Source organism: Hermetia illucens, chromosome 4 (assembly GCF_905115235.1).
Source record: "Hermetia illucens chromosome 4, iHerIll2.2.curated.20191125, whole genome shotgun sequence".
In the NCBI taxonomy this organism is placed as follows: Eukaryota; Metazoa; Arthropoda; class Insecta; order Diptera; family Stratiomyidae; genus Hermetia; species Hermetia illucens.
This window is the reverse complement of record NC_051852.1, coordinates 163,065,855-163,091,547: the sequence shown is the minus strand read 5'-3', so window position 1 is coordinate 163,091,547 and position 25,693 is coordinate 163,065,855. Positions and strand designations below refer to the sequence as shown.

Genomic DNA, 25,693 nt, shown 5'->3' with positions numbered 1-25,693 from the left:
GATGTTGGATTGAAAACTTTCTGCAGTGTTTGCTTTCGGGATTATGCGCCACGGATTATTCCTTCTAGGAACATGAGAACAAAGACTATGAGGCTTTCACCCATGCAGTACACTCGAGAAGGATAAAAATAAACCCCTTTTGCGTCAGAGCCAACTGAATTAGATCCTTTCAAGCGAATGAAATGAAAACAGATAAGCAACACCTTGACATTGAAAGTCTGACTGTTCCTATCTATCACCAGCTCCCAAGTAGGTGTTGAGCCGAATAGCAAATCCTTTCGAATTTTGTAATTTCAAAGGATATTGGGTGTAGATAAATTCGAAAATTTTTATATTCAATAACCCAAACCGTACCATTGACTTTCAAGAGTGAATTCAATTTAATGTTTCAGACTTCGTCGTCTACTTTAATATTAGACTTGGGGCAACTCTTATCCAACCCCCGTTTGATTTGATCATCAATCGAGCGTTGTATTTGAGAGGAAGGCAATATGGCCATGGGGATTGCTTTGACGGAGGACATGTTGACATTTTCAATCAAACCCATTAATCAAACAGTTCTGGAAAGATGGACCTTTCCTTCGTGCGTTGCCTATTTGATCTATACTTTTTGGGTCGATGGAGTCCTACCTGGATCGATATCAAACGAAAATCGCTTGACAACTAAGTGACCTTGCTCGAATCCATTTTTATCATTTTCCCATTTTCTTGTTTTACGGGACTCACGTCACGTACTTCATTATTTCCAACAGATGCTGTCGTCAGCTTTTCGTAGAGAAACGTCTAGACGCGACTTAGTTCAACATACCTCTAGCTCCTTCTATAGCTGCCGAGCTCTTTGGAGAATATGAATTCGGCTGGTCTGTTCGATATCTGTTGCTATTTGGTAAAGTGTACTTTGCGTCCTTTCGATATACGAGTCCTTATAGACAGAGAAGAAGACTGTAGTGTTTCATGTCTTTCAATATTACTTCATTCTCAAATGAATGTCAGCCCCCATGCTATATATCCCAGTTAAGGACACTCGTTTCTAGCTGCTCCACTTTCGCAAATAATTGCCAACATGTTTTCGCAAAAGTGAAAATGCAACATGTTTTCTTCCCAAACAAAATAAGTATTTTATGCAGAATCCTTAAGCCAACATAGCTTATATCGTAATACCTTGAAGTCCCTTCAAATGCAAAGCCCTACATCTCCTTTCAAGGAAAATGGTAAATAGAAAGTGGAACTTTCTGAACACTTGTCTCGAATATTCTTCGCAAAGAATAAATTACACTCAGAAATCCGTCTGGTGGCAGAATAAAATCGGAAAAGGATGTAAAGAGATGAATAACGACCGATAATAACAGGCCAATGAACCCAGAGAAAGTCCTCTTCGGAGAGCAGATGTTGAATCTATTAGTCACGAATCCGCAAGTTTCAATAATAAATGCGTCCGCCCAGAAAATATCGGCTAGTCTTCAGAGATACCATAATAGATAGAAGATATACAGCTATAAATACATAAATAAGTCCAGGCTCTGGTAGGACATGATTCTGTCTAAAGAATGTTAAGCACCTTAAGAACTTTCGATTCAATGATTTGCTGGGGAATGCTTGTAAGAGTTCAGATTGGAGGAAGGGGCCTAGAAGTAAAGAGTTTTTACAAGTGGTTGGAGAACACTAATTATAGTCCTTATTTTAAAATTTAAGGATAATGTAGCTTGGTGTCTGATTGGTTTAGTGGTTGCACTTGGAACTTCAGTAATTATTTATTTTTGGCAACCTTTTTAATTTAACACATAATGAAATACGGTCTTTCCAATATTACAACTACTTCCTTTACATTTTAAGCTATTGTTTTCTATTGTCTTTCATGATATTTTGGTAAACAAATTTGACAGATGATCAGTTGTCTCCTCCTGTCACTGTCAGGTAGTCAAATGTTTTCCGCTGCCACTGGATGCAGCGGTGGAGACGAATCCATAATGGCGTCCAGGTTTGCGCCTCCGATGTCCGCCAAAACATTATGAGACTTTGGATGGTGGTTAGACCGCGGGACTTTTTAAAGCGATCCTTTCCCTTGCAAAACTGTGCTATGGAACTTTAGATGGTGATTATAATGAACCCGTTGTTGGACTGCACACAAACTACCCTTCAGTACATCACTACCTAGGAGCCGGCTTTTAACAGGATGTTGTGTGCTAGAGTTCGATCCGGAATGAGGAATATTTCAATAGAAAAGTGGTATGCATCAACCGAGACTTCCGATAAAGCGAAGGATGCGTAGGCTTCCCACGAGCAATTCAATTCAGTCCAGGACAGTCTTTCTAAGAGTAAAACTGTCGGATCTGAACCGAAGTATAGGACTCTGGGGAGTACTTCTGTCACCTCTGTCACACTGTGCTTTTGTACTCTGCAGGGACTGTAATAGTGGACACTCCTCGTGTTGTACTAGCACTGATGGCCAAAAGTAAGGTCAGCCGATTTTCGACATGATCTCCACCACAAGATTTCGGTTCAAGTTAACGAATATGACAAGAAGGAACTACAAAGACTCAGAAGAAGAAGAAAGAGATGATGATCGTTTATTTTCGCTTACGTGTTCCGTCTGTTACATGGGTGGAGGGTGTCGATCATTCTCCTCGTCCTGACATTCCAAAACGCATCAAAAAAGGACCGCAAGCTCGTTATGTTGTGCAATGGAATCTACCAACCTAAGAAATACTTGCGACTGCATTCAAGTCAGGCCTTTGACGAAGCAAAATGACACAACCGATCAAGATGACCTACTCGGCTTTTGAACTTGATAAAGGCTGAAGAACAAGAAGATTAAACAGTCAGTCAGAACATGGCCGATATTCCCTATGGTACCCGAGAGAACGTTATCATTACAGTCGGTTGTCAGAGTTCACCTTCGTATTAAAACCACCCATCACAAATACAATGCCACGTTTAGGAAGGGGAGTACTCTTCAGAGTGCCACCATCTTATTACGCTTAGGCCCGGAATGCCCAGCTTATATATCGTTGAAATTTTCGCTCAAGTTGGGGAAAACCGACATTCTAAGGACCCTAAGGCTGTTGTTTTGGCAGATGCATCAAATACCAGTTTCAACTTCATGGTGTAACTCTCAACAATGATTACCCCGCCTCGCGGTAATGGAGACGAAGATGTTGCGTTAAACCACTGGAGAAACACGCATCATATTCGAAATGAGGATATCCGCGACCGATATGAGATTTCATCGATCGTGGAAAAATTGCGAGAGACGCATCCTTGATTTTTTAGTAATGTAATTCACGCGACCAAAAGTTCAGCCGAAACAACGGTGGCTTATAATACGCTGGATGGGGATTTGAAAACTTCGCTTCTGCATCCAGCTCAGGCTTTTGGTGAAACAAAATGGCGCAACCGATCTTGACATGAGCTGACCTTGCTTGTGAAAGGGACACAGGCTAGAGGAAAAGAAGAAAATGTAACACAGAAGCAAACCCTGGGCATATATGACTAAAAGTTCTGATCCTGTGTCTGGCCGATGTTGATGAGATACTGAAATGAAAAGATTGTTTTTAAGGTTTTGTGTAAGCACAAAACCTTATTAAAATCGGTTTACTGTCTGTCTGTCTGTCTGTCCGTCTGTCTGTCTGTCTTTTTTTTTTTTTTTTTTTTTATGGATGGAGGTGGAAATCTTAGAAAGACACTGCCGCGCCAGGTTGCAGCAGCGTGTGGGATTCTCACCCACTAAAACCACCCCCACTTTCTCCTTTTTCCTTCCCCGCGGGACCGCCGCAAAGCATTACTTCGCGGGGTGGACTGCGCTTTACGCGACCACGCCTTCCGTTCTTGGCGTCCTCCTTGCGCGCTCCGCTCTTGCCAGTTCCTCTTGTATTTGTTTGATGGCGGTGTTCACCGCACACCAGTTTCCCTCCGATTTCAACATTTCCCCGACGATACTCTGCGGGCTTAGAGTGGTTTTCAGGGAGTTTTCCAGACTCCTCCTTTCTGAGAGAAATCGTGGACAGTGGAACATAACATGCTCCGGGTCCTCAGGTGTGCAACCACATTCAGGACACAAGGGAGAATCATCCAGCCTGAATTGGTGCAGGTACTTCCTGTAACCACCATGTCCTGACAGGAATTGCGTCAGATGGTAGTTAATCTCACCGTGTCGTCGCTGGATCCACTCTTCAATACGGGGAATCAAAGTGTGGGTCCAGCGACCCCTCTGCGAGTCATCCCACCGTTTCTGCCACTTTTCCAGCGACTCTCGCCTTGCCGCCTTTCGGAATTCTGCATCCTTTTCAAGAGGATTCATCTTCCTTGCCTCGTACAGGCAGCGTGTCTCATTTGCCAGAATGTCTATCGGGATCATTCCCGCAATAACACACGCTGCCTCGCCTGATATTGTTCTGAAGGCGCTGCACACCCTTAGCGCCACTAAGCGGTAAGTCATATTTACTCTCCTACGATTACTCTCACACGCTAATGCTTCCTCCCAAACTGGTGCCGCGTATAATAGTGTGGAGCGAACCACTCCGGCCACAAGTAATCTGCGACTATATCTTGGACCTCCAATGTTAGGCATCATCCGCGCTAATGATACGCTGGTGTTTGCCGCTTTCTCACAGGCATAGTCCAGATGTCCCCTGAAATTGATCTTAGCGTCAATCATCACCCCCAGGTATTTGATAACCGGCTTCGAAGTGACAACGTGACCACCAACGCGAATATTAATCGTATTCCTCTTCCTACGATTGGTAATCAAGACCGCCTCCGTCTTTTGTTCCGCAAGGTCAAGCTGAACCATCTCCAGCCACGCTTTTATGGCGCTAATGGTTTCGTTAGCGTACATTTCGACGTCTTCAGGTTCTTTCGCGACGACAACCACAGCTAGATCATCTGCGAAACCGATTATCGTGGCCTCCTTTGGCACGGGAAGGACAAGGACCCCATTGTACATGACGTTCCACAGGAGAGGACCCAACACTGAGCCCTGTGGTACTCCTGCGGTGACGGTGTACTGCTTGGATCCCTCATCCGTGTCGTACCAAAGTGTCCTCTCCGAAAGGTAACTGTTGAGGAGCTTAGTCAAGTAACTAGGGACACCCGTGTTAGCCAGTGAGCTTTTTATCCACTCCCAGCTTGCGGAATTGAACGCATTTTTGATGTCCAATGTCACTACGGCACAGCATTTTTTAGACGACATCGCGTCTCGAGCCAGCTTCAAAACAACGTCTACGGCGTCGATGGTTGAGTGGGCTTGACGAAATCCAAATTGTCGCTCCGATAGTCCATCCTTGTATTCGATGATAGGGAGTAGTCTGTTGTAGATGACCCTTTCGAGCATCTTTCCTGCCGTGTCGATAAGGCAAATCGGTCGGTATGATGAAGGGTGTCCTGGGTGTTTATTCGGCTTCGGGAGCAAAACTAGTTTTTGCCTCTTCCACCGATCGGGGAAAATTCCTTCTATCATGCATGTCTCAAACACGCTGATAAACCAGTCGGGTCTGGTCTTAACAGCGAGTTTAAGGGCTCTATTGGGAACAGCATCCAGACCGGGTGCTTTATTATCACCAATTCTCCGGCAAATTTGCATAAGTTCCTCCTCAGTTACCGCAGGTATGGTGTAGACGTCGAGTGCTCGCTTGTGTTGTTTGCGCTCCCCTTTATCCGGGGGGAAGAGCGCCGTCACGATATCGAGCAGAAGATGCGGACAGGTCAATTGTGGTGTTCGCCCTCTCATCTTCTTCATAACTATCCTGTACGCTGTTCCCCAGGGGCTTTGGTCTGCCTCTGTGCAAAGCTCCTTGAAGCATTCTCGCTTGCTGGTCCGTATAGCCTGCTTAAGCCTACCTCGAAGGTTCACATATGCTAGCCGTTTCTCGTCGAAGTCTGGTCTTGCTCTAGCTCGTTGGCAGATCCTTCTAGCACGAAAACATGCATTCCGTAGCACCGCGATCTCTTCATTCCACCAATAGTTTGAGCGCCTTTTTGCGAGAACTCGTCGCCTCGGCATAGCAGCATCGCATGCTCTTGTTATGCGTCCCATCATTTGCTCTACCTTTTCCGTAGCCGCACCACCGGGACTTTGGCCTCCCAATAGCATCTCTATGAATGCATCCTCCTCAAGCCCCTTCACGGACCAGCCCCGGCCTGTCTGTCTGTCTGTCTGTCTGTCTGTCTGTCCGTCACACGCATTTTTCTCGGAAACGGTTGCAGCGATTGACACTAAATTTGGTGGAAAGCTGGGAACTGTGAACGCTCACGCATACAGTGAATTACATCGTTTAATGACGAATTTAAGGGGGGGGGTCCCCATACATGCAAAACGGGGGTGTAAATTTTTTTTTCATCAAATATAGTCATGTGGGGTATCAAATTAAAGGTCTCGGTTAGTACTTTTCGAAGACGGTCTTAGTTTTGACATTTGTTGAAAAGGTAGGGAGGGCGGGGGGTTGAAAGTGACCATTCCTTTACGGGGGCCATTCTCAGAAACTACCAAACCGAAAAATCTGAAAAAAAAATCGAGAGGCTGCCACTATATGGTGCCTGGGCTCCGAAATACCTTCCACACTGATATCTGCGCAAATAAAGTTAATAATAGTATATTACTATAATTTTTAGTAATTCGCTGCAAGACCCCCCTTAAGTTCATGCTAGGACCACGAAATTTCGCAACAATATAGCATATAACATAGAGCATGATCTCACCAAGTTTGGTGGAAATCGCACTATTACTAACAAAATTATAATACGTCAAAGTTGTCGTTTCTTTGCAAATTCAAGACTATGAATGTCAATATCATCCGAAAGTAAATATTCTTACATAATATATGCATATATTACGTGCTACGTACTAAGAAATACACAAAACCTTTCGTACCTGAAGCGTCCAGCTTCCGGTTTCCCGACTTGTTTTTGTTTAGGGACAATCTTATGGTAATTATTCACAGATATCGGGAGCTAGTTGCTCTTGTTGAATCAAAGCTGTGATTGGTAACATTCAAAAGCTGCAAAACTCATTAGGATATCTACGAGAGGAGGCGGAAGAAGATTTGGTGGGATTAAATAAACTGTGATGTATGTGTTTCGAAGAGGTCATCGAGGGTGCAAGGAACTACCTCCAGTGAGCAAAGTATGCAACTTCCTTCTGAAAAGGTATAAGATACTTCAATCGAGTCTTTCAGGAATTGCGACAATTCAACCCAAGAAGAAGAAATGGTTTACGGTGCAAGCCAAGGAGAACATGCAATGTATCCCTGTGATGGATTCCAGAATCTGTCGATCGAGGAAAGGAATAATTTCGACTCGTGGAAGTGCAACAGCAAGGTATGGTGTCTGGAGTGCAATAAAGATCCCCCCACTATGCTGCATTTCAAAAAGGCATTTAGTGAAAATACAGTCTGTTAACCAAAGGGGATAACAGAAACGACATCCATGCTGCTAGCAACCGCTCCAGAAAGAACAGAAGGTCCAACTGGTAAGAGTTTGATACTTCGCGCTTTAATCAGCCCTGGATCGCAGGCATCATTTATCGTATTGGGTGCGGCAAACAAACTAACTATGTAAAAGTAAGAAATGTGTTGGCGTCAATCTCAGGGATCAGTAGTGTCCACGCGGCTACAGTGCGGAAAGCAGCCCAGATGGTAAGGCCTAATTTTGATTCGAACTTTGTGCTGACAGTTGACGGTTATCTGCTACGATCGTTAACGACCTGAGAGACATGGCGGAAACCAGCTCAGGTTGGATGAGTAAACTACGACTAGCTGATCTGAAATATAACGTCAAGACGGGCATTGATTTGATATTAGGAGAAGAAGTATCTGAATAGATAATCAAGCCGTGAATAAAGAAAGGAAATCCTTTGATGGCCCAGAAGACGAAGTTAGTACTTTTGGGCAGAATTCTCATCAGGTCAGAAGCTACCACATTAGTGTCCAATATATCCATGGTAGAGTTCAATGCAGTACTACAGCGGTTCTTCGTGACGGGAGCTGCTCCAAACGATGTACCGCCGAGAACGAATGTGAGGTGATTTTTGAGAGCACGGTGCAGCTTGGAATAGACGGGAGATACGCGGTTGCATTGCCCCCAAAGTAATGCCGCTAGGTAACTCCAGAAATAGGACGTCAGAGGCAACTCGAAAAAGACTCGAAAAGAATGATGATTTGCGTGTAGTGGACCTAGGTCAGACAGAGCAAGTGACCCCCGTTGGGGGATAGGGATGTATATTACGTTCCACATCAGCTGGTAATAATGGTAATGGAAAGCACATCGAGTGGTACCAGTTTAAACGACCTGCTACAAATTACAGGATGACCTCGCTCAGATTTTGCTTATATGGAAGAAACTTCAATTGCCGTGTCCTCCGATATCGAGAAGGTATTCATCATCATCATCAACGGCGCAACAACCGGTATCCGGTCTAGGCCTGCCTTAATAAGGAACTCCAGACATCCCGGTTTTGCGCCGAGGTCCACCAATTCGATATCCCTAAAAGCTGTCTGGCGTCCTGACCCACGCCATCGCTCCATCTTAGGCAGGGTCTGCCTCGTCTTCATTTCCTACCATAGATATTGCCCTTATAGACTTTCCGGGTGGGATCATCTTCATCCATACGGATTAAGTGACCCGCCCACCGTAACCTATTGAGCCGGATTTTATCCACAACCGGACGGTCATGGTATCGCTCATAGATTTCGTCATTGTGTAGACTACGGAATCGTCCATCCTCATGTAGGGGGCCAAAAATTCTTCGGAGGATTCTTCTCTCGAACGCGGCCAAGAGTTCGCAATTTTTCTTGCTAAGAACCCAAGTTTCCGAGGAATACATGAGGACTGGCAAGATCATAGTCTTGTACAGTAAGAGCTTTGACCCTATGGTGAGACGTTTCGAGCGGAACAGTCTTTGTAAGCTGAAATAGGCTCTGTTGGCTGACAACAACCGTGCGTGGATTTCATCATCGTAGTTGTTATCGGTTGTGATTTTCGACCCTAGATAGGAGAAATTGTCAACGGTCTCAAAGTTGTATTCTCCTATCCTTATTCTTGTTCGTGTTTGTGTTTGACCAGTGCGGTTTGATGTTGTTGGTTGATTCGTCTTTGGTGCTGACGTTGCCAACATATATTATATTTTGTCTTGCCTTCATTGATGTGCAGCCCAAGAGCTCGCCTTCATAGCCGCCTGCTCGATCTGGATGAAGGCAGTTTGCACATCTCGGGTGGTTCTTCCCATGATGTCGATATCGTCAGCATAGGCCAGTAGTTGGGTGGAATTCAAGAGGATCGTACCTCTTGCATTTACCTCAGCATCACGGATCACTTTCTCGAGGGCCAGGTTAAAGAGGACGCATGATAGGGCATCCCCTTGTCGTAGACCGTTGTTGATGTCGAATGGTCTTGAGAGTGATCCTGCTGCTTTTATTAATTTCGTCGGGATACCGAATTCCCTCATGGCGTGTACAGTTTTACCCTGGCTATGCTATCATAGGCGGCTTTAAAGTCGATGAACAGATGGTGTCACTGTTGTCCATATTCCAACAGTTTTTCCATCGCTTGCCGCAGAGAGAAAATCTGATCTGTTGCTGATTTGCCTGGAGTGAGGCCTCTTTGGTATGGGCCAATGATGTTCTGGGCGTATGGGGCTATCCGGCCTAGCAAGATAGTGGAGAATATTTTATAGATGGTACTCAGCAACGTGATACCTCTATAATTGCTGCACTGTGTGATATCTCCCTTTTTATGTATGAGACAGATAATGCCTCGTTGCCAATCGTCAGGCATTGATTCGCTGTCCCATACCTTGAGCACAAGTTGATGAACCACTTGGTGTAATTGGTCGCCTCCATATTTAACCAATTCGGCTGTAATTCCATCGGCTCCTGGCGACTTATGATTTTTTAGCCGATGAATTGCACGGACTGTTTCTACTAAACTTGGTGGTGGCAGTATTTGTCCGTCGTCTTCAGTTGGCAGGACCTCCAACTCGCCGATGTTCTGGTTGTTCAGTAGCTCATTAAAGTACTCAACCCATCGCTCTAATATGCCCATTCTGTTGGAAATCAGATTTCCCTCTTTGTCTCGGCAGGATGAGCATTGAGGTGTATAAGGCCTGCTGACTTGTTGGTAAAACTTCCGCGCCTGGTGCAGTTGCTCCCTGTACTTTTCTAGTTCACAGACTTGTTGGTTCTCCCAGGCTTCCTTTTTCCGTCTGTGAAGTCGCTTCTCCGCTCGACGGAGTTCGTGATAAGTCGCTGCGCGTGCCCGCGTTCTTTGAGAATGCAACATTACTCGGTATGCGGCATTCTTCCGTTCCGTTGCTAGCTTACATTCATCGTCAAATCAGCCGTTCCGACTCCTTTTGCGGCTGGGGCCAAGTATGTTTGTGGCCGTATCCATGATAACGTTCTTCAGGTGATTGTGAAGATCATTTGTTGATGCTTCATCTCCAGGTCCTCTGTTGACTGCGGTTATTGCGGCATCCATTTCCCTCTTATAGGTGTCGCGGAGGGTTGTGTTGTGGATGGCTTCAGTGTTCACTCTCACCTGATTGTCAGAGGGGATTCTAGGTGGTATTGTTATTCGAGCTCGGAGCACCATGCCAACGAGATAGTGATCCGAGTCTATATTGGCCCCCCTATATGTTCTGACATTCATCATGGCTGAGAGGTGGCGGCGTTCGATCAACACGTGGTCAATTTGGTTGAAAGTGGTCCCGTCTGGAGGGGCCCACGTATGTTTGTGGACCGCTTTCCGCGCAAACCAGGCACTTCCAACAACCATTTCGTGTGACTCTGCTAATTGAATAGTCCGCAGTCCGTTATCATTTGTATTTTCGTGTAAGCTATGGGAGCCAACGTATCGCCTGAATACGGGCTCCTTCCCTACTTGACTGTTAAAATCCCCATGTATGATTTTGATATCATATCTGGGACAGGCTTCGAGGGTTCGTTCTACTGCCTCGTAGAAAGTATCCTTCTCCGACTCTGCAGTCTCCTCTGTAGGGGCGTGAACGTTTATGAGGCTTATATTTCTAAACTTGCTCCGCAAGCGCAGAGTGCATAGCCGTTCGCTTATGTTTTTAAAGCCGATAACAGCAGGTTTCATTTTTTGGCTGACTAAGAAACCTACTCCGAGCACATGGTTTACTGGATGACCGCTATAATATATGGTGTAGTGGCTCTTCTCCAGGAAACCGGTCCCTGTCTATCGCATCTCTTGCAACGCTGTTATATCAGCCCTATATTGGGACAGGGTATCGGCTAGTTGCTCGTCAGCTTCATCTCTGTACAGGGAGCGCACGTTCCATGAGAAAATGCGCAAATCGTTATTCCGTGTTCTTTGCCGGGTCCGTCATTTTAAAATCCGTCCTATCCGAGGCTCCTGTTGTGGCTTCGTAACAGGTTGTTTTCCGTGTAGGGTTGTCAGCCCTACCCAACCCCCAACCTGGAGGACCAGTTGGTACAATTTGTCCCGTTTTTAGGCGCGGGAGACTCGCCTTCATCCTTCTCCGTCTGCAGCTTTTCGTTAAGAAAGAGCTCCCAGCGGTCACCACGTGGAGGTGGAGATAGGGTTTGGTAGTAGAGCTGTTGGTGTTGGTTCAGCAGGCATTTCCCAGGTTTTATGCTCCATCGTGGGTACCAATCCGCGTTTCGCCCTGGGACCTATACTACCCTTTGACCACCCGAGAAGGTATTCCATATGATTAATATTCAACCAAGTTATACGAACTTGCAACGTGAACTGCGCAGATCGACTAGGGACATGCCGGTTTTGGAATACGTCCTGACAACAGTTTCATTCGAAACTTTTGCAGTGCTGTAAAACTGGCTAAGCGACAGCTGAGACGTGTGTTTGGCGGGCAAAAATAATCCCAACGTTCGAGGAATTTACGATAAATTGAGGCTTGCTTAAATTCAAAACCGCTGGTTCCAACATCAAAGAATCCTAAAAATCTCGAAGCATTAACACCGGGCCACATTTTAGTACATCGACCATTAAGAGCATTACCGGAGGTAGATAGATCTCGGCAATACCTCCATGAACGGTGGCAGCAGTTAAAAGCAGTTTATCAGATATTCTAGAAGAGGTGGTCCCAGGAATATTTGCATCACCTACCTTTAGCCCGGATTTGCCCACAAGGGCAACATGCAGTGCGAATTTCTTAATGGCTACAGTTGATGCGAAGATGATGAAACGACCCACGAAACCGCAAAATGCACCAAGTACATTGGCGTGTACACTCCTGAATTTGACAATACTGCTCCTTGCATTCAGCGTGGTATGCCCGAAAAACATTTCCACACATGACTACGAGTATGAGATATGGAGACCTCCCACTGGGTACTACTTATAAAAATTATGCCAAGCTAGAATGGTTCAGAGCATATTCAGAATAGAGGTTGATTTTCCTATCAACGAAACATTGAAGGAAACAGGATATGTTAGCCGTATTGGATCAGACGCGAAATATGCGCGAGCACATAGGGAGATTAGTGATGATGATATATTAAGCACCTACTGTTCAAGACAAAAGGCATTATTCATAAAATCGGCGAGCTTATTGACATCCCTACAATGAAGAAAAGTAAGAGAGGGCTGCTCGGCAAACTGTTGACAGCGGTCCTTGTGGTCAATGATGAAATCTACAACGACGACTCAACAAAACGTATTGGTTAACGCCCGCATAGGGGTATGCAATTCGGTTGCCTTTAGCGAGTTGGAAGAATTCTTCAAAAATCTGGATGAAGTGCACACATCAGTAAACAAGATGGATGGTTGGTTTTTCAATGAGGTGCTGCTAGCCTGAGTGTGCAGATCGTATCATCATATCTAACAGTCATCGATTACTCAAACTTTAATCAGGAAGGACGAAATTTTTCGAATATTGGACAGGAACGAGGTAAAGGTAGTGGCGTATGCCAACGACTTGGCGATATTAGTGTCAGGCATGTTTCCATCCTTTATGAGCGACTTCATGGAAGGAGCGTTGCGAAAGGTATACCTGTGTGCTACCAGATGCGGACTAGGCATAAACTCAAACAAAACGGAGCTGATGCTATTTACCACCAAGGTAAGGGGACCTGGATTCCACCTACCACGGCTGAATGAACAAAGAATGGTTCTTTCCTCCAATATAAAGTATTTGGGTGTAATCTTGAATCCAAAACTATATTGGAGATTGAACATAGAATCCAGGGTTAGGAACAACTGTATAGCCTTCTATGCCTGCAAGAGAACCTTTGTGAAGAAATGGGGTCTCCAGCCGATGATGTGATCGGATGGTCTCCTAGGTTTCGTCAGTGTATTCCAAGCTTAAATAGTGGCGATACTGGAAGTCTGTCGATGACTGGAGCATGATCCGAGCTCCAAGCGTAACATAGCCATTCTGACCGACAGCCAAGCGGGCATTAAGGCCTTGTACTCAGCAAGGACATCCTCCAGGCTGGTGGGCGGTGCAGAATTGCGTTGGACAGTTTAGGAGGCACGCTTCTCTGGTTTCCCGGGCATAGGAACATTGAGGGGAATGAGCGGGCTGCCGGATTGACCAGGCAGAGCTCTGCTCTTGGCAGCCCTTCTGCGGGTATAGTCGGTGTCTCGCTGGCGGAATTTATTTCCACTATTTAGCAGCCGTGGGCCTTAAATGGCGAAAGCTTACCACCTGTGCCAAGTCAAGGAGGATTTAGTCTGATTATAATATAGCCCGATCACGAGAGCTCCTGTGCCAAACGCGTGCCCATAAGGGACCATGCCTGCAGCCTACACTACAATTCATATTATCGAAGCTGCAGATAAGGGGAGGAAACTCTCAGGCACTTCCTCTGCGATTGCCCAGCTGTAGCTAGAGTCAGGCAACGGACACTGGATAAACTATTCTTTGGGGACCTCAGTGAGATTCCTAGCTATAGAGTGGGAGAGCTGCTTTCCTTCGTGAATGCTACGGACTGGCTCTGAAGATCTGAGCCGGCTAGACTTTGCCTCTCTGCTCTCATAACAACAAACATCAAAATGGCGCACCACAGTGTCGCATCCCAGAGGGATCCTCGAAACGGCCACTACACTACACCCTCGCGGCACTTGTCTAATACGAGTGAACGGCATGTTGCTTCGATCAACCCTGGCAGAGCTAAGGTTATGGAGATTAGCGCAGAGGAAATAATGCCTGACAATTTCACCAACCAGAATAGTTAATCATTACCGCATGTGCCCCACAATCGTAAGGATTGGGCAGCAAGTGATCACCAAACCAAATACTGAGAACCAGAACCCAATCTTCCAACTGAATGAAGAACACGGCCAGCTTCACCACAACACGGATTTCTGGGGCTATGACAATGCTCCTTGCGGGATTAAATACAATAGGGTTGTCCCTAATCAAAAAACAATCTTTTCGTTTCATCCCAATAACGAGATCAACCAAAAGGTTCAACGCTACAAACCACGTTGTAGGGATAGTTTTCTGGGAAAGCTGGTCGTGAAGTAACTTTTGGGATGGATTTGTCGGTTGATGTAGATTTTTTCTCCAAGAATTGGCACTCAAGCGAATCCTTAGTAAGAGAACAGGTAACCTACTTGGTTGGTAGCATAGGGCAGAATGACACTTTGGCTGGAAAGACATATTATGTTGGATCAGTTAGGAAATTACAAAAACTTGCAGTGTTGGATTGGTCAATTCCCAACTAAGAGTAAGGTTTTATCTGAAATTTTAGGAAAACTAATTCAGGCAGATTGGTTGAAGCGCTTCAGTTACAAAAACACTCAGGCCGACTAGGACAAAGGACAAGGGGAATCTGCAAAACCTTTTCTACGTGAAGCGCTGAACTTCTAGTTTGCGATTTCTTTAATAAAGTAGTGCATTGAACCTCTTTTACTCAGAGATGACCACTTTATTTTCAAAATCATTATTAGATACTTCTTATTTATGGTGGATATTATCATATCTCCCAGATGCAAATATGCATGTTTTATGCATATGCAGCCATTTGTTCTAGAAACTGAAGAACTCAAGGATAGTTGGTTTTTGTGGAAGCATATCAAGGCGAATGAGTGGAAACATCTTTGCAATAAATTATATGCTTAGCGTTTCAAATAGTAATCATTATGCAATGAATCTTTCATATGCCAATTTGCTTCCCGTAATTTGGAATTAAGAATCCCATTTTACCCCCGTACACCATCCTTTGCAGGAGAATTCCATTAAATTCATTGCAAGCAATCTATTCAAAATGGCTGCAATATATTATTCTTCAGACGGTGTCTAAGTGGTTTAACATTTTCGAGCCATCATTGGGTTGATGAGCTCTTTAAAGTCTTCAAGCTGGTACAGCCACATCTAATGCATGAGAGATAACAAAATACCCATCAGAAGTAGATAAATACAACAATGGTATCTTCTCGCTGCTGCGAAACCCATCCCATAAGATTTCAAGTATCGACGAGACGTCACTTCACTTACCATTCCTAACACATAACATGTTTTCCCTGAGATTTCAGGCATGAGTACCACACCCGTCAGACAGCTCGCTATCACTGCATACACTGAATAAGTCTAGCTATTAGCCACCTACCCAGGCTCCCTACCATCTTGCAGCATGGGAGCTTTGGCAATGGAACCTCCACTAGGAGCGGCGATGCGTTTCCAAGCACAGACGCTTCTATAGCCAAATGGAAGCATGCGCACTTCCCCATTTAGATATTGGAGGTATCCAAGATACTTTCTTGTGTAGACTTTTTCCTTCGGTTGTGTTGGAGGTTGGGAATTTTTCGCTTGATTCCGAGAGCTCCATGGCTGGAGCATTATCAGGAAAGAAACTGTTTATTGCATTGAAAGCTACCCGTTGGTCTGGACGTTGTTCGAGTTCGCTGAGTAGCGTGGTGTCTCGTGCTATTTCGTTTGCCAACTGAACACTCAGCGGAGAGTGGTCTGACAAAGTTTTGTGATTAAGTTCGGTACAGTGTATTACGTTCACAAGTTCCTTTGTCTTGTGTTCCTCAATTTTTCGCGCTTTTTTTGAAGCGTCTGACAGTGCGTTTGGCGAGGTTTTTTGTTTATCTTCTGTGAAGTTTGATAGTTAAGTGTTCAGCGTGGCGACCGAAGAAGCACCAATGGAAGCAGAAACCAGGAAGCCGTTTAAGGTGGGACTGTCTTGCTACTGACTATTTTAAGGCTCTGTCGACTCTCTCTCTCTCCCTCTCCGACTGATAAGCCAAACTGCATTCCTTGCATTATTTACAACTCCTCATCGGAGCTCATTAGTCCATGTCTCACCTCGATCCTACAAAGACGAGTAAATACTCTTGGAAAGCAATGCAAAGCCTTTCATCAAACAAGGAACCTAACAATAAGCAACTTCCCTTCAAAGGCGAACTTCCTTATTGGTAAACGAGGAAAGACAAGTTGGGGGCTTTGTTGTTCATTCAGCCTCGCGTTTATATGTACTTCAGCAAGAAAAGACTTAATAACTGTTTACGTAGACATAGTCTCGAAGTTAGGGTGCGGTGCATTGACATGAATACAGAGTTGGGACGATGCCAGCGCCGCGTCGAGTCGCGCCAACTACCTCCTGGGGGACTTAAAAGGGATGCTCTCGAGTGGAATATGCCTTTTTCGTCCTCTCATATGCATGATGCTACCGAATTTGGCCGTAGCTCGTGTCTGAATGTCTGTCGTCTGGGACGGGACTCACGATGGGAAATCGGATCCAGCCTGCTTCAATAAATACTCAAGTGTGTAAATAGAGGCGATTTACTGCCAGATTTTGTTTACAGGGTACTAAATTGCTGCTGGCGAAAACCACTTTCGGGGGAGGGGGAAGCTCCAAGAAGCATAGCATTAACCGCGTTCTGGTTGATACTAGAGTTCATGCGAGTTGGAAATGTTTGGATAAGTTTGCCGATTATTTCTCGTGTATTGATTTCGCCCCTATTTGAACTATGATGCATAACCATGCAAGGTTGCTTGGGAAGTTTGGAACTTGTCGGGTAAGTGGTCAACTGTGAATTCCAAATTTCTCAGAATATCCAAAATTCTTGCCTAGTTCCTCCGTGAAAATTGTTCAGAGATAACTTTCGACCAAAGCTTACCGTAAGCGAATAACGATAAATTGGAAACTCACTCACTCCCCACACCGACACTGATGTTAGTAAAAGAAAAATAATGAAAATTGTGAAAGTAACGATGTTGGAAAATGTGCATCTTTTACAATTTCAAGACAGAAAAAAATCTTGTAATCTCCATATTTCGCTTTCCCTACCAAGCCTGCGGCGCGAAAATTAACTTTCCTTAAAAGTCTTGAGGCGGCAATATGTACATAGTACGGCATAGTACGGCATAGTACGGTGATCCTGTGAATTTCTTACAAAGGTTGGAGCCGGAAATTTATCAGAGCAGTTTCGGGCGAAATAAATAAAAGAAAAAGGAAAATACAAGGCCATGCTTCTCCCAGAAATTCTCTGGATAAAGTTGGGTTTGTTTCCGATCCAATTAGCATATTTGTGAAAAACTGCAAAGGAGAGTTATTGTTGCCTGGAAATTACCTTTCGCAAGGATAATTCAATTAATTGTTTTCAATTTGTTTAAGTTTGAAAAGATTCAAAAGGGATTAGGTAATCCTTGATTATTTTATGATATAACTGAAGATTTCGGGCTAAAAATTGAAAAATATTCATAAAACTTCAGAAAGAGGATGAAGAATATTTGTTTTGGATTTAGATAGTTTTTTAGTGCAGATAAGCAGGTTTCAGATAGTCCGTAGAGAGGGTCTTTGAAATTCTGTTAATGTCTACGAGGAACGTGCGGGCGTCAAACCGTTTTGTCACTCGATGCGATCCTTGAAGGCAAAAGGGTGGTGCTCTTGATGCCTAGACGTTGGCACTGGGCAAATAGCTCTAAAGAGGCATCGGAGTTCCTTGTCCTTGGGGCTGGTGGTTGGTTTATCCTGTGGAGCGATGAACTCGCCCGGAATGTGGAGCGATGAGTTGAAAATTATTTCTGCCGAAGATGCTCGACGATTGCTTTTGAAAGAATCGCGTAACCCAAGGAGGAATGGTGGAAATGCTTGGAGCCGTGGAAACTCGGACATGCACTTTAAAGCCATTCCGTTAGCTTTTTTTTTTGGGAGCAGGGTAGGCGAATGCGTTTACGCACAGAGTGTTGCACTCCAGCAACAGCACGCTGGCGGACTACCAACTAAACACCTCCTCGTCATCAGAGAACTAGCCTGGAACCGTTTGACAAATTACTTCGGCTAGCCCTCTCGCTCTCCCGGCTTTAGCAGCCTTCAAATCAGGGAATTCCTTTCACCAACGGGAGGGGAGGGGAGGAAGGGAGTTGTTGTTAGTTCAGGGAACCCCTTACCGTCCGATCCTTCTGCCGGTCGAGGTGTGTTCAGCGTCATCCGCCACTCTATTGCAGAACACATAATCAGGAGATCGCGCCTTCCCAATTCTGTGCAGGTGAGACTGAAAACCTCCATGCCCACTTAGAAGTTGGGTAAGGAAGAAATCAATCCCACCGTGCTTTCTGTTCAACCATGGGTCTAATTTGTCGATGAGCCACGCAGTGCACCTGCCCCTTGGCTCATTTTGCCAAGAAAGTTGTCACTCGCTAAGGGTGCGTTGACGTTCTTCACGGGCAACCACTTCTCTTAAGTTTTCGCCCTTACGGCCATAGATAGCTTTGCGTTCCTTGCCAAGGAGGGCAACGGGGATCACTCCCGCAATCACCATCACAGCCGGTTCGGTGACGGTGCGATAAGTCGACGCCACTCGCAAAGCTCCCCGCCTCTGCACTTGAGCGAGGCGTTTACGATGCACCTCCTTGTCAAGGGCATCAGCCCATACCTCCGCACCATAGAGAAGAAGGGACTGCGTTGCTCCCATGAGGAGACGTCTCCTAGTTGATATAGGGCCCCCGACATTCGCCATTAGCCGACTCAAGGCCGCAACTCCAGCTGTAGTCCTGTCCGCTGCTGCTTTGATTTGCTCGAAGAAGCTCATCTTCGAGTCGAGCATTAAACCAAGGTATTTAATCGCTGGTTTTGACTCTATAGTCAACTCGCAAGGCCGGGATTCTCCTTCTGGTCAGGATGGCTACTTCGGTTTTTTCCATCGCAAGGTTGAAACCGTGAGCAGTCATCCATCCGCTTACCCGTCGCATCAATATGCCAAGTCTGCTTTGCGCCTGTTCAACAGTACGTCCGGCAACAAGTGCTGCAACGTCGTCTGCATAACCGACCAGGCGCTACTCTTCGGGCATATCGAGTCTCAGCAGACTATCGTAGGAAGCGTTCCAGAAGTCCGGCCCTAGGATGGATTCCTGTGCTACTCCCGACGTGATTTCCATCCTCCTCTGGCCCTTTAGCGTCTCATAAAGCAGGGAACAGTTTTTCAGATAATCCCTCAATATCCGCTAGAGATCAAGGCACGTGAAAGGAGTTCTCTAGCGTGCCTAGCATATCTGTCCATCTTACGGAATTGACGGCATTTCTGACATCAAGCGTTATGAGGAGCACTATCCGTCGAGATCGGCGGCTGTGTGCCCCGGCTCGATTAAACGCATTTACGACTTCCATAACAGCATCCACTGTAGATTTCCCTGCTCTAAACCCGAACTGCCTTGCGGATAAGTCCCCGGCAGCACGGATCGCTTCAGCGAGTCTACCCCTGATGAGCTTCTTGAGCACTTTTCCGGCCGTGTTAAGCATACACAGCGGTCGGTATGCAGACGGGAGCTCCGGGTCTCCTGTACCCTTACTGATCAACGCGAGTCTGGCCACTTTCCAGCGACAAGGAAAAATACCCTCCTTCAAGCACGCGTTGAACACTTCAAGCAGCAATTCTGGCCGTTGGCGGAATACCAATTTGTAAACTTCCGCCGGGATGCCATCAGGACCTGACGCCTTCCTGTTTTTCATAGTGAGAACCGCTTCTTCGAGCTTTCTCATTGTGAAAAGGGGGCAATCCACGACGCTTTCCACACTTGGGGGTGGTAAGGTGGACGTGCTTCGCTCCTATGAGGTGGTTGAGCTGGACGAGTAGGTCGGCCTCAAATTGGTGACTTTGATCCAGAGACTTGTCGAAAATAGAGACTCAATGAACGTATATGTCCCGTGCGAATGTTGAAACCGGCGCATCCAGGGCTGGAACTGCTTGCGACCAACGTGTATAATTATCAATAATAGTAAGGCAACTCTCGTAGCTTTTGCAAAGAGGAAGCTGGATGAGATCTAGGTAGATATGCCCGAAGTGAGTGTCAGGAGCTTTGAAATTACTGAACTCTGCTCTGTTGCGGCGGTGTACCTTTGAGAGCTGTCATGGTACACATTGCTTGGTTCAACGTAAGACGTCTTTGCGGAAACTCGCCCAACAGAGTTTAAGCGCTAGATACTTAGCTGTGGCCCGGTCCCTGGGGTGTGCCAGTTGATGAACGATGCCAAAAGCCTGACATCGAAGCAAAACTATTGAACTCTGCATAGTAGGCCGCATGCCCGTCAACTTGATTCGGTGAAACTTGAGACAAGGCCTGACGATGAGATGCGACAGTTACTTGTATTTTTGTCTGCGGCTCATTGAGAGGTTGGGAACTCAATGTGGTGGGAATGGAGACCATTTTCAAGCGAGACAGAGCGTCTGTGGTAACGTTTTGGCCGCCAGGCATGCACTCGAAACGGGTGTCAAACTAGTCGATGAAGTTAAGTTGCCTGACTTGACGTGGTCAGGTTTTGTCGGAACGCTGTGCCATCGCAAAGGTAAACGGGCGATGGTCGGTGTAGATTACGAACTAACATCCCTCCAGGGTCGGTTGAAAGTATTTGGTTACAGCGAAAACGGTGAGAAGTTCGCAGTCATAGGTCCAATACCTTTGCTAAGCTTGCGAACGCTTGCACGAGAAGAAGCCTGGTGGAGCCCGTGCATCATCTGCTCGTTGTTGATCCAAGGTCGCACCGATAACCATTTTGGATGCGTCGCCGCACAAAGCTATCCTTTGGGTGGATGATAAGAAGACTAAAGTGGCAGCAGAGGCGATGTCCTACTTGCAACACTCAAACGCAGAGTCAGCCTCGATTGTCCAACTGATTTTGGAATTCTTGAGTAGCTCAGCTAGTGGGGTCTGGAGCTCAACGGCATGCTGAACGCAACAGCGATAATATTTAATGACGCCGAGAAAACGTCTTAGCTGCAAGAAGTCTGTGGGTATTTCAGGAAATCCGTGATTTTGGTGGACGGAAACTGTTTTTACTGATGTGGTAACCAGCAAATGTGACCTCAAACTGGTCGATTGAACATTGGTCCCAGCTCGGCTGTCTGTAGGAGCAAAAGAAGTTTCTTGAGGTTACGTTAATGTTCTTCTTGGCCGTTGAGGAAACCAGGACGCCGTCTTGATATCTGCGAGAAAAATCGAGATTCTTGATGAGGTGGTTCAAAGTTTACATTCCTCAGCCCCATTGGCATGCCTACGAATTTAAATAGGGCAAAAGGCATAGTGACGGCTCTTTTGAAGACATCCTCGGGAACGACCGAAATCTAATTCAACGCTCATTGCATGTCGATGACCGAGAATACCGAGTCGCTAGTCTCCTGGAGCAGATCCTCTATAAAGGGTAGTGGGTACCAGTCTCATCGGTTGATCGAATTTAGTTGTCGGTAGTTACCCGTAGCGCGTCACTTGTCGCCAGCCTTCAGTATCATGTGTAGAGGGCAGGCATACTGACTCGAAAAAACTCCAATGAAATGTCGAACTCCTGAATCGTTGCGATTAGGTGTGTTACGTGCGAAAACCGGTGGTCCATTGGTGATGATTTGGTGGTGAATTAGTAGGTCTAGCAAGGTTGCCATTTTTCTTGGAAAAAGGGCGGTTCGAGAGAACTTGGTAATAACTTGCCTATATTTGTCCTCCGAAAGGCCGTGAAGTATCGATTAAGATTAAGACGATGCTGATGGTGTGAATTTGTGGAGGCGGGTTGAATGTGCTGCTCGTGGAAAGGTCGGGGAGGCCAGCGATGATGATTGGTGAATGGAATGGTTAGCGCAGGCCGAGGTGGAAGGTGAAACGCTGAGTGTCGAAAGTGGTGATGGCCATCTTATTGGCTGCCGGTAGGTAACACGTGGTTTTGTTTGGTAAGTGACCTGGCAATGAGTTGCTTCGGAATTGTTGGTTGTAGTGCGCCGAACCGCCACGTAGAGACGGCTCTTTGAAGAAGTGCCGACGTTGATCGCCTAATACAATGTCGGCGGTTTTAGTTTACCGATGTGCCGGTAGCAGCGATTTGAGCCGGAAAAGGGTACAGTTGCCTATAGTGTACAGCCAGGACACCAAATTTGTGGGCCATCAACCGTAACCGGCCCTTGGATCTGGATCAGGCGTTGTAGAACGGGCACTACCATGGTTGCTGTTACACGAGGCGAGCGGCATCGCTGCGTTGTAATGCTGACTGATGAAATTGTCAGGCTGGCAAGCTGTGCGATGGCCACATGCAAATCGGCGAGTTCCACAGAGGGTCTGATCCGGCGACGGGCTTGGTGAGTTTGTGGATTACCGTTGGTACGCTTGCTGATGTAAGGGTGGCCTTAATAGAAGGGCCCATGTCGTTTGCCTGATCAGAGGCTGCGGGTGCTCAGAGGTGGCGGCGAGGAAGATGGGGCGGCAACCCTATCGGCCAAACCAAAACCAAGTGGCCGAGGAGAACCTCCATAGTGGTGGCACAGGGAGACGCTGTAATCACTTTGGTTTGCCGGCCGTGATTCAGTAGGCGAATGCTCCAAAGGCCTAATCAGGGCGATCAGACCCGAGTCTGCAGTGGCAAATTGGTCACGAAACCTTACCAGGGGTATACTGGTACCATGGGAACCGGGAAAGCCCCTGGACTCACATACTTCGGGTGAACTCCTGTTGTATGTGAGGATAGTTCGGTTATTTGCGGTTGGCCCCCCTAGTGGGAGGGAGTTTCATGGTGGTTGTGGTTATGCTCAAGCGAGAAGAGACCTTCGGGCCTCGACGTGGTGTTGCTTATCAACACGGGTGCCGTACTCCATAGTTCAGTAGAGATTTAGGTAATTCTTGCATCCACCAGTATGAATGCTAAGCCATGCACTTGGTATAGACTGGTACCGTTGTTGCTTGTCTCAGCGGGGCTCTGATTGTGGTCACAAAATCAATCCGTGTCTGAAGAGGACCGTAGGATTAAGTCTCACGACAGGTGCCTACGTAAAACACCATGGGCTTCACTGATCAGAGGCCGCGGCGAGTTCTTCCCGCGTCTGGTTTTTAGCCGGCGTATCTGCAGCGGCAGCAAATCGAGCGTGCTTGCACCTGGGATTGTGATCCCGCTTATTCATTCCATAGTTTCCTTATCAATATCCGCTGATGATCGTTCGTTTCGTTTCCAGGAATTAAAAAATTTAAATTGTGGGGATGGATAGATGGTTACCTTCTACCTGGAACAAGAAATTCTGGAGTTCCCTTAACTACTTTAATTTAAAATGGTCCTTGATTGTAAGAGGGTTAACCTGACGTTTCTATTAAGAGACCCCTCTACTTAACCTTCTAAAAATTAAGCAAAATCTTTAGAGAGTAGATCATAACAATCTCCATTAAAAAATATTTAAATAAAATTGATTTAATGCTTAATCTTTTTTCAAAAATCACGGCTCCATCCTTACCTAGTAGCAAAAAGTTGGTATTAAACTTTATAATTAAAATATTGAAAAAACTCTGAATTTGATTTGCAAAACCCATACTTACCTGGGCCTCAAGTAGGGTAGACTTTTCAATTTCTGAAAAGAGGGACGAAGACGGCTACGGTTTCGTACCAGAGCAGATGCAACTCATCAGACGCTGCCTCACCTCTGCCTTGGGAGCAGGGTGACCGAAGCGGCTCGCAGGTGTTGTACGCCCCTTTTATAATTCGTAAAACCTAACAAGGGTACGAACTATATTCAGCGTAAATCCGCCTATAGTTCGGACCAAAGCTTGGCCGGACCTAGACAATTTTTTTAGACATTGAGGAGTCCTAAGTCCGCATCCATTTAATAAAGGACCGGACCAAATGGAGAGCAACTTGCTCCCACTCTTTATGGTCCACGGACTCCTCTTTTTGACGGTATTCGTCCCTCTTATAATTTTTTAACTTTGGGTGTTAACTCAAAAAGAGGTGTCCGTGGACCTTAAAGAGTAGGAGCAAGTTGCTCTCCATTTGGTCCGGTCCACCCAACCAAATTCGAGTTCGAGAATTTGTACATGTTATCCACATAGCTCAGATAGTGTCGTTCGGGTCAATGTGAGGTTGTTGATGCAGCCCATCATGGGTTTCTCTCCCTTGATCACAGTATCCCGGTATACAACTGTTCGACTTTTGTGTCTTTTATTTTATCGTACTTAGAGATTAGAGTGTTTAAAGGTTTTGCCGGCATTATCATCATCATCATCATCCACGGTGCAACAACCGGCATCCGGTCTAGGCCCGCCCTACTCATCATCATCAGGTCCACCAATTCAATATCGCTAAAAGGCTCCCTGATCTACGCCATCGCCCCATCTCAGGCAGGGTTTGCCTCGTCTTCTTTTTCTACGATAGATATTGTCTTTATAGACTTTCCAGGCTTGAACACACTCATCCATACGGATTAGGTGACCTGCCCGACGCAACCTGTTGAGCCGATTTTTATCTACAACCAGATGGTCGTCGTATCGCTCATAGGTTTCGTCGTTATGTAGGCTCATCCGTTCTCATATCATCATCATCATCATCAAAGGCGCGACATCCGGTATCCGGTCTAGGCCTGCTTTAAAAAGGAACTCCAGACAACCCAGTTTTGCGCCGAGGACCACCAATTCGATATCCCTAAAAGCTGTCTGGTGTCCTGACATACGCCATCGTTCCATCTCAGGCAGGGTCAGCCTCGTCTTCTTTTTCTACCATAGATATTGCCCTTATAGACTTTCCGGGCTGGATCATCCTCATCTATACGGATTAAGTGACCCGCCCACCGTAACCTATTGAGATTGATTTTATTCCAAACCAGACGGTAGTTGTATCGATCATATATTTCGTTGTTAAGTAGGCTCTCTCTCTCGTTCATCCTCATGTAGGGGCCAATAATTCTTCGGAGGATTCTTCTCTCGAACGAAATCAAGAGTTGACAGTTTTTTCTTGCTAAGAACCCAGGTCTTCGAGGAATATATGAGGACTGGCAAGATTATTGTCTTGTACTTGGGACAGGCGTTGACGGTCTGCTCAATTGCCTAATAGAAGGTAGCTTCTACGACTATGCAGTCTCTTCTGTAGGGAGTGAACGTTTATAGGGTTTATATATCCAAACTTGCCTCGGAAACGCAGAGTGCTTAACCTTTCGCTTATGTTTTCAAAGTCGATAACAGCGGGTCTCATTTTTTAGCTAGTGAACCTACTCCTAGTACATGGGTTACTGGATGGTGGCTATAATATATGGTGTAATGGCGCTTCACCAGAAAGTCGGTTCCTGTGCAACGCATCTCTTGCAATGCTGTTACATCAGTCTTATATTTGGAGAGGGTATATGCCAGCTGCTGAGCAGTATTCGGTCTGTATAGAGTTATTCCGTTTTCGTTGCCATGTTCTTCATTGTAAAGTCCATCCTGTCCGAGGAACTTTTCGTGGCTTTGTAATTTTGGTTTTGCGTATAGTGTTGTCAGTCCTATCCACCCACTAACCTGGAGGACCACTTGGTACAATTT

General features: G+C 45.9%; 1 protein-coding gene across 3 annotated transcripts in view; it reads left to right on the top strand.

Moving 5' to 3' along the window:
* The first annotated feature begins 15,732 nt into the window (after window positions 1–15,732).
* LOC119655704 (DNA fragmentation factor subunit alpha-like) overlaps window positions 15,733–25,693 on the top strand; it is a 132,922-nt gene continuing 122,961 nt past the window's right edge. The window contains exon 1 of one of the 3 annotated variants that reach the window (XM_038061721.1): window positions 15,733–16,116. In XM_038061721.1, the coding sequence (XP_037917649.1) occupies window positions 16,087–16,116 (30 nt within the window). In that variant the 5' untranslated portion in view covers window positions 15,733–16,086. The remainder of the gene's footprint in view (window positions 16,117–25,693) is intronic. The other 2 variants (XM_038061719.1, XM_038061720.1) reach the window with 2 other exon arrangements.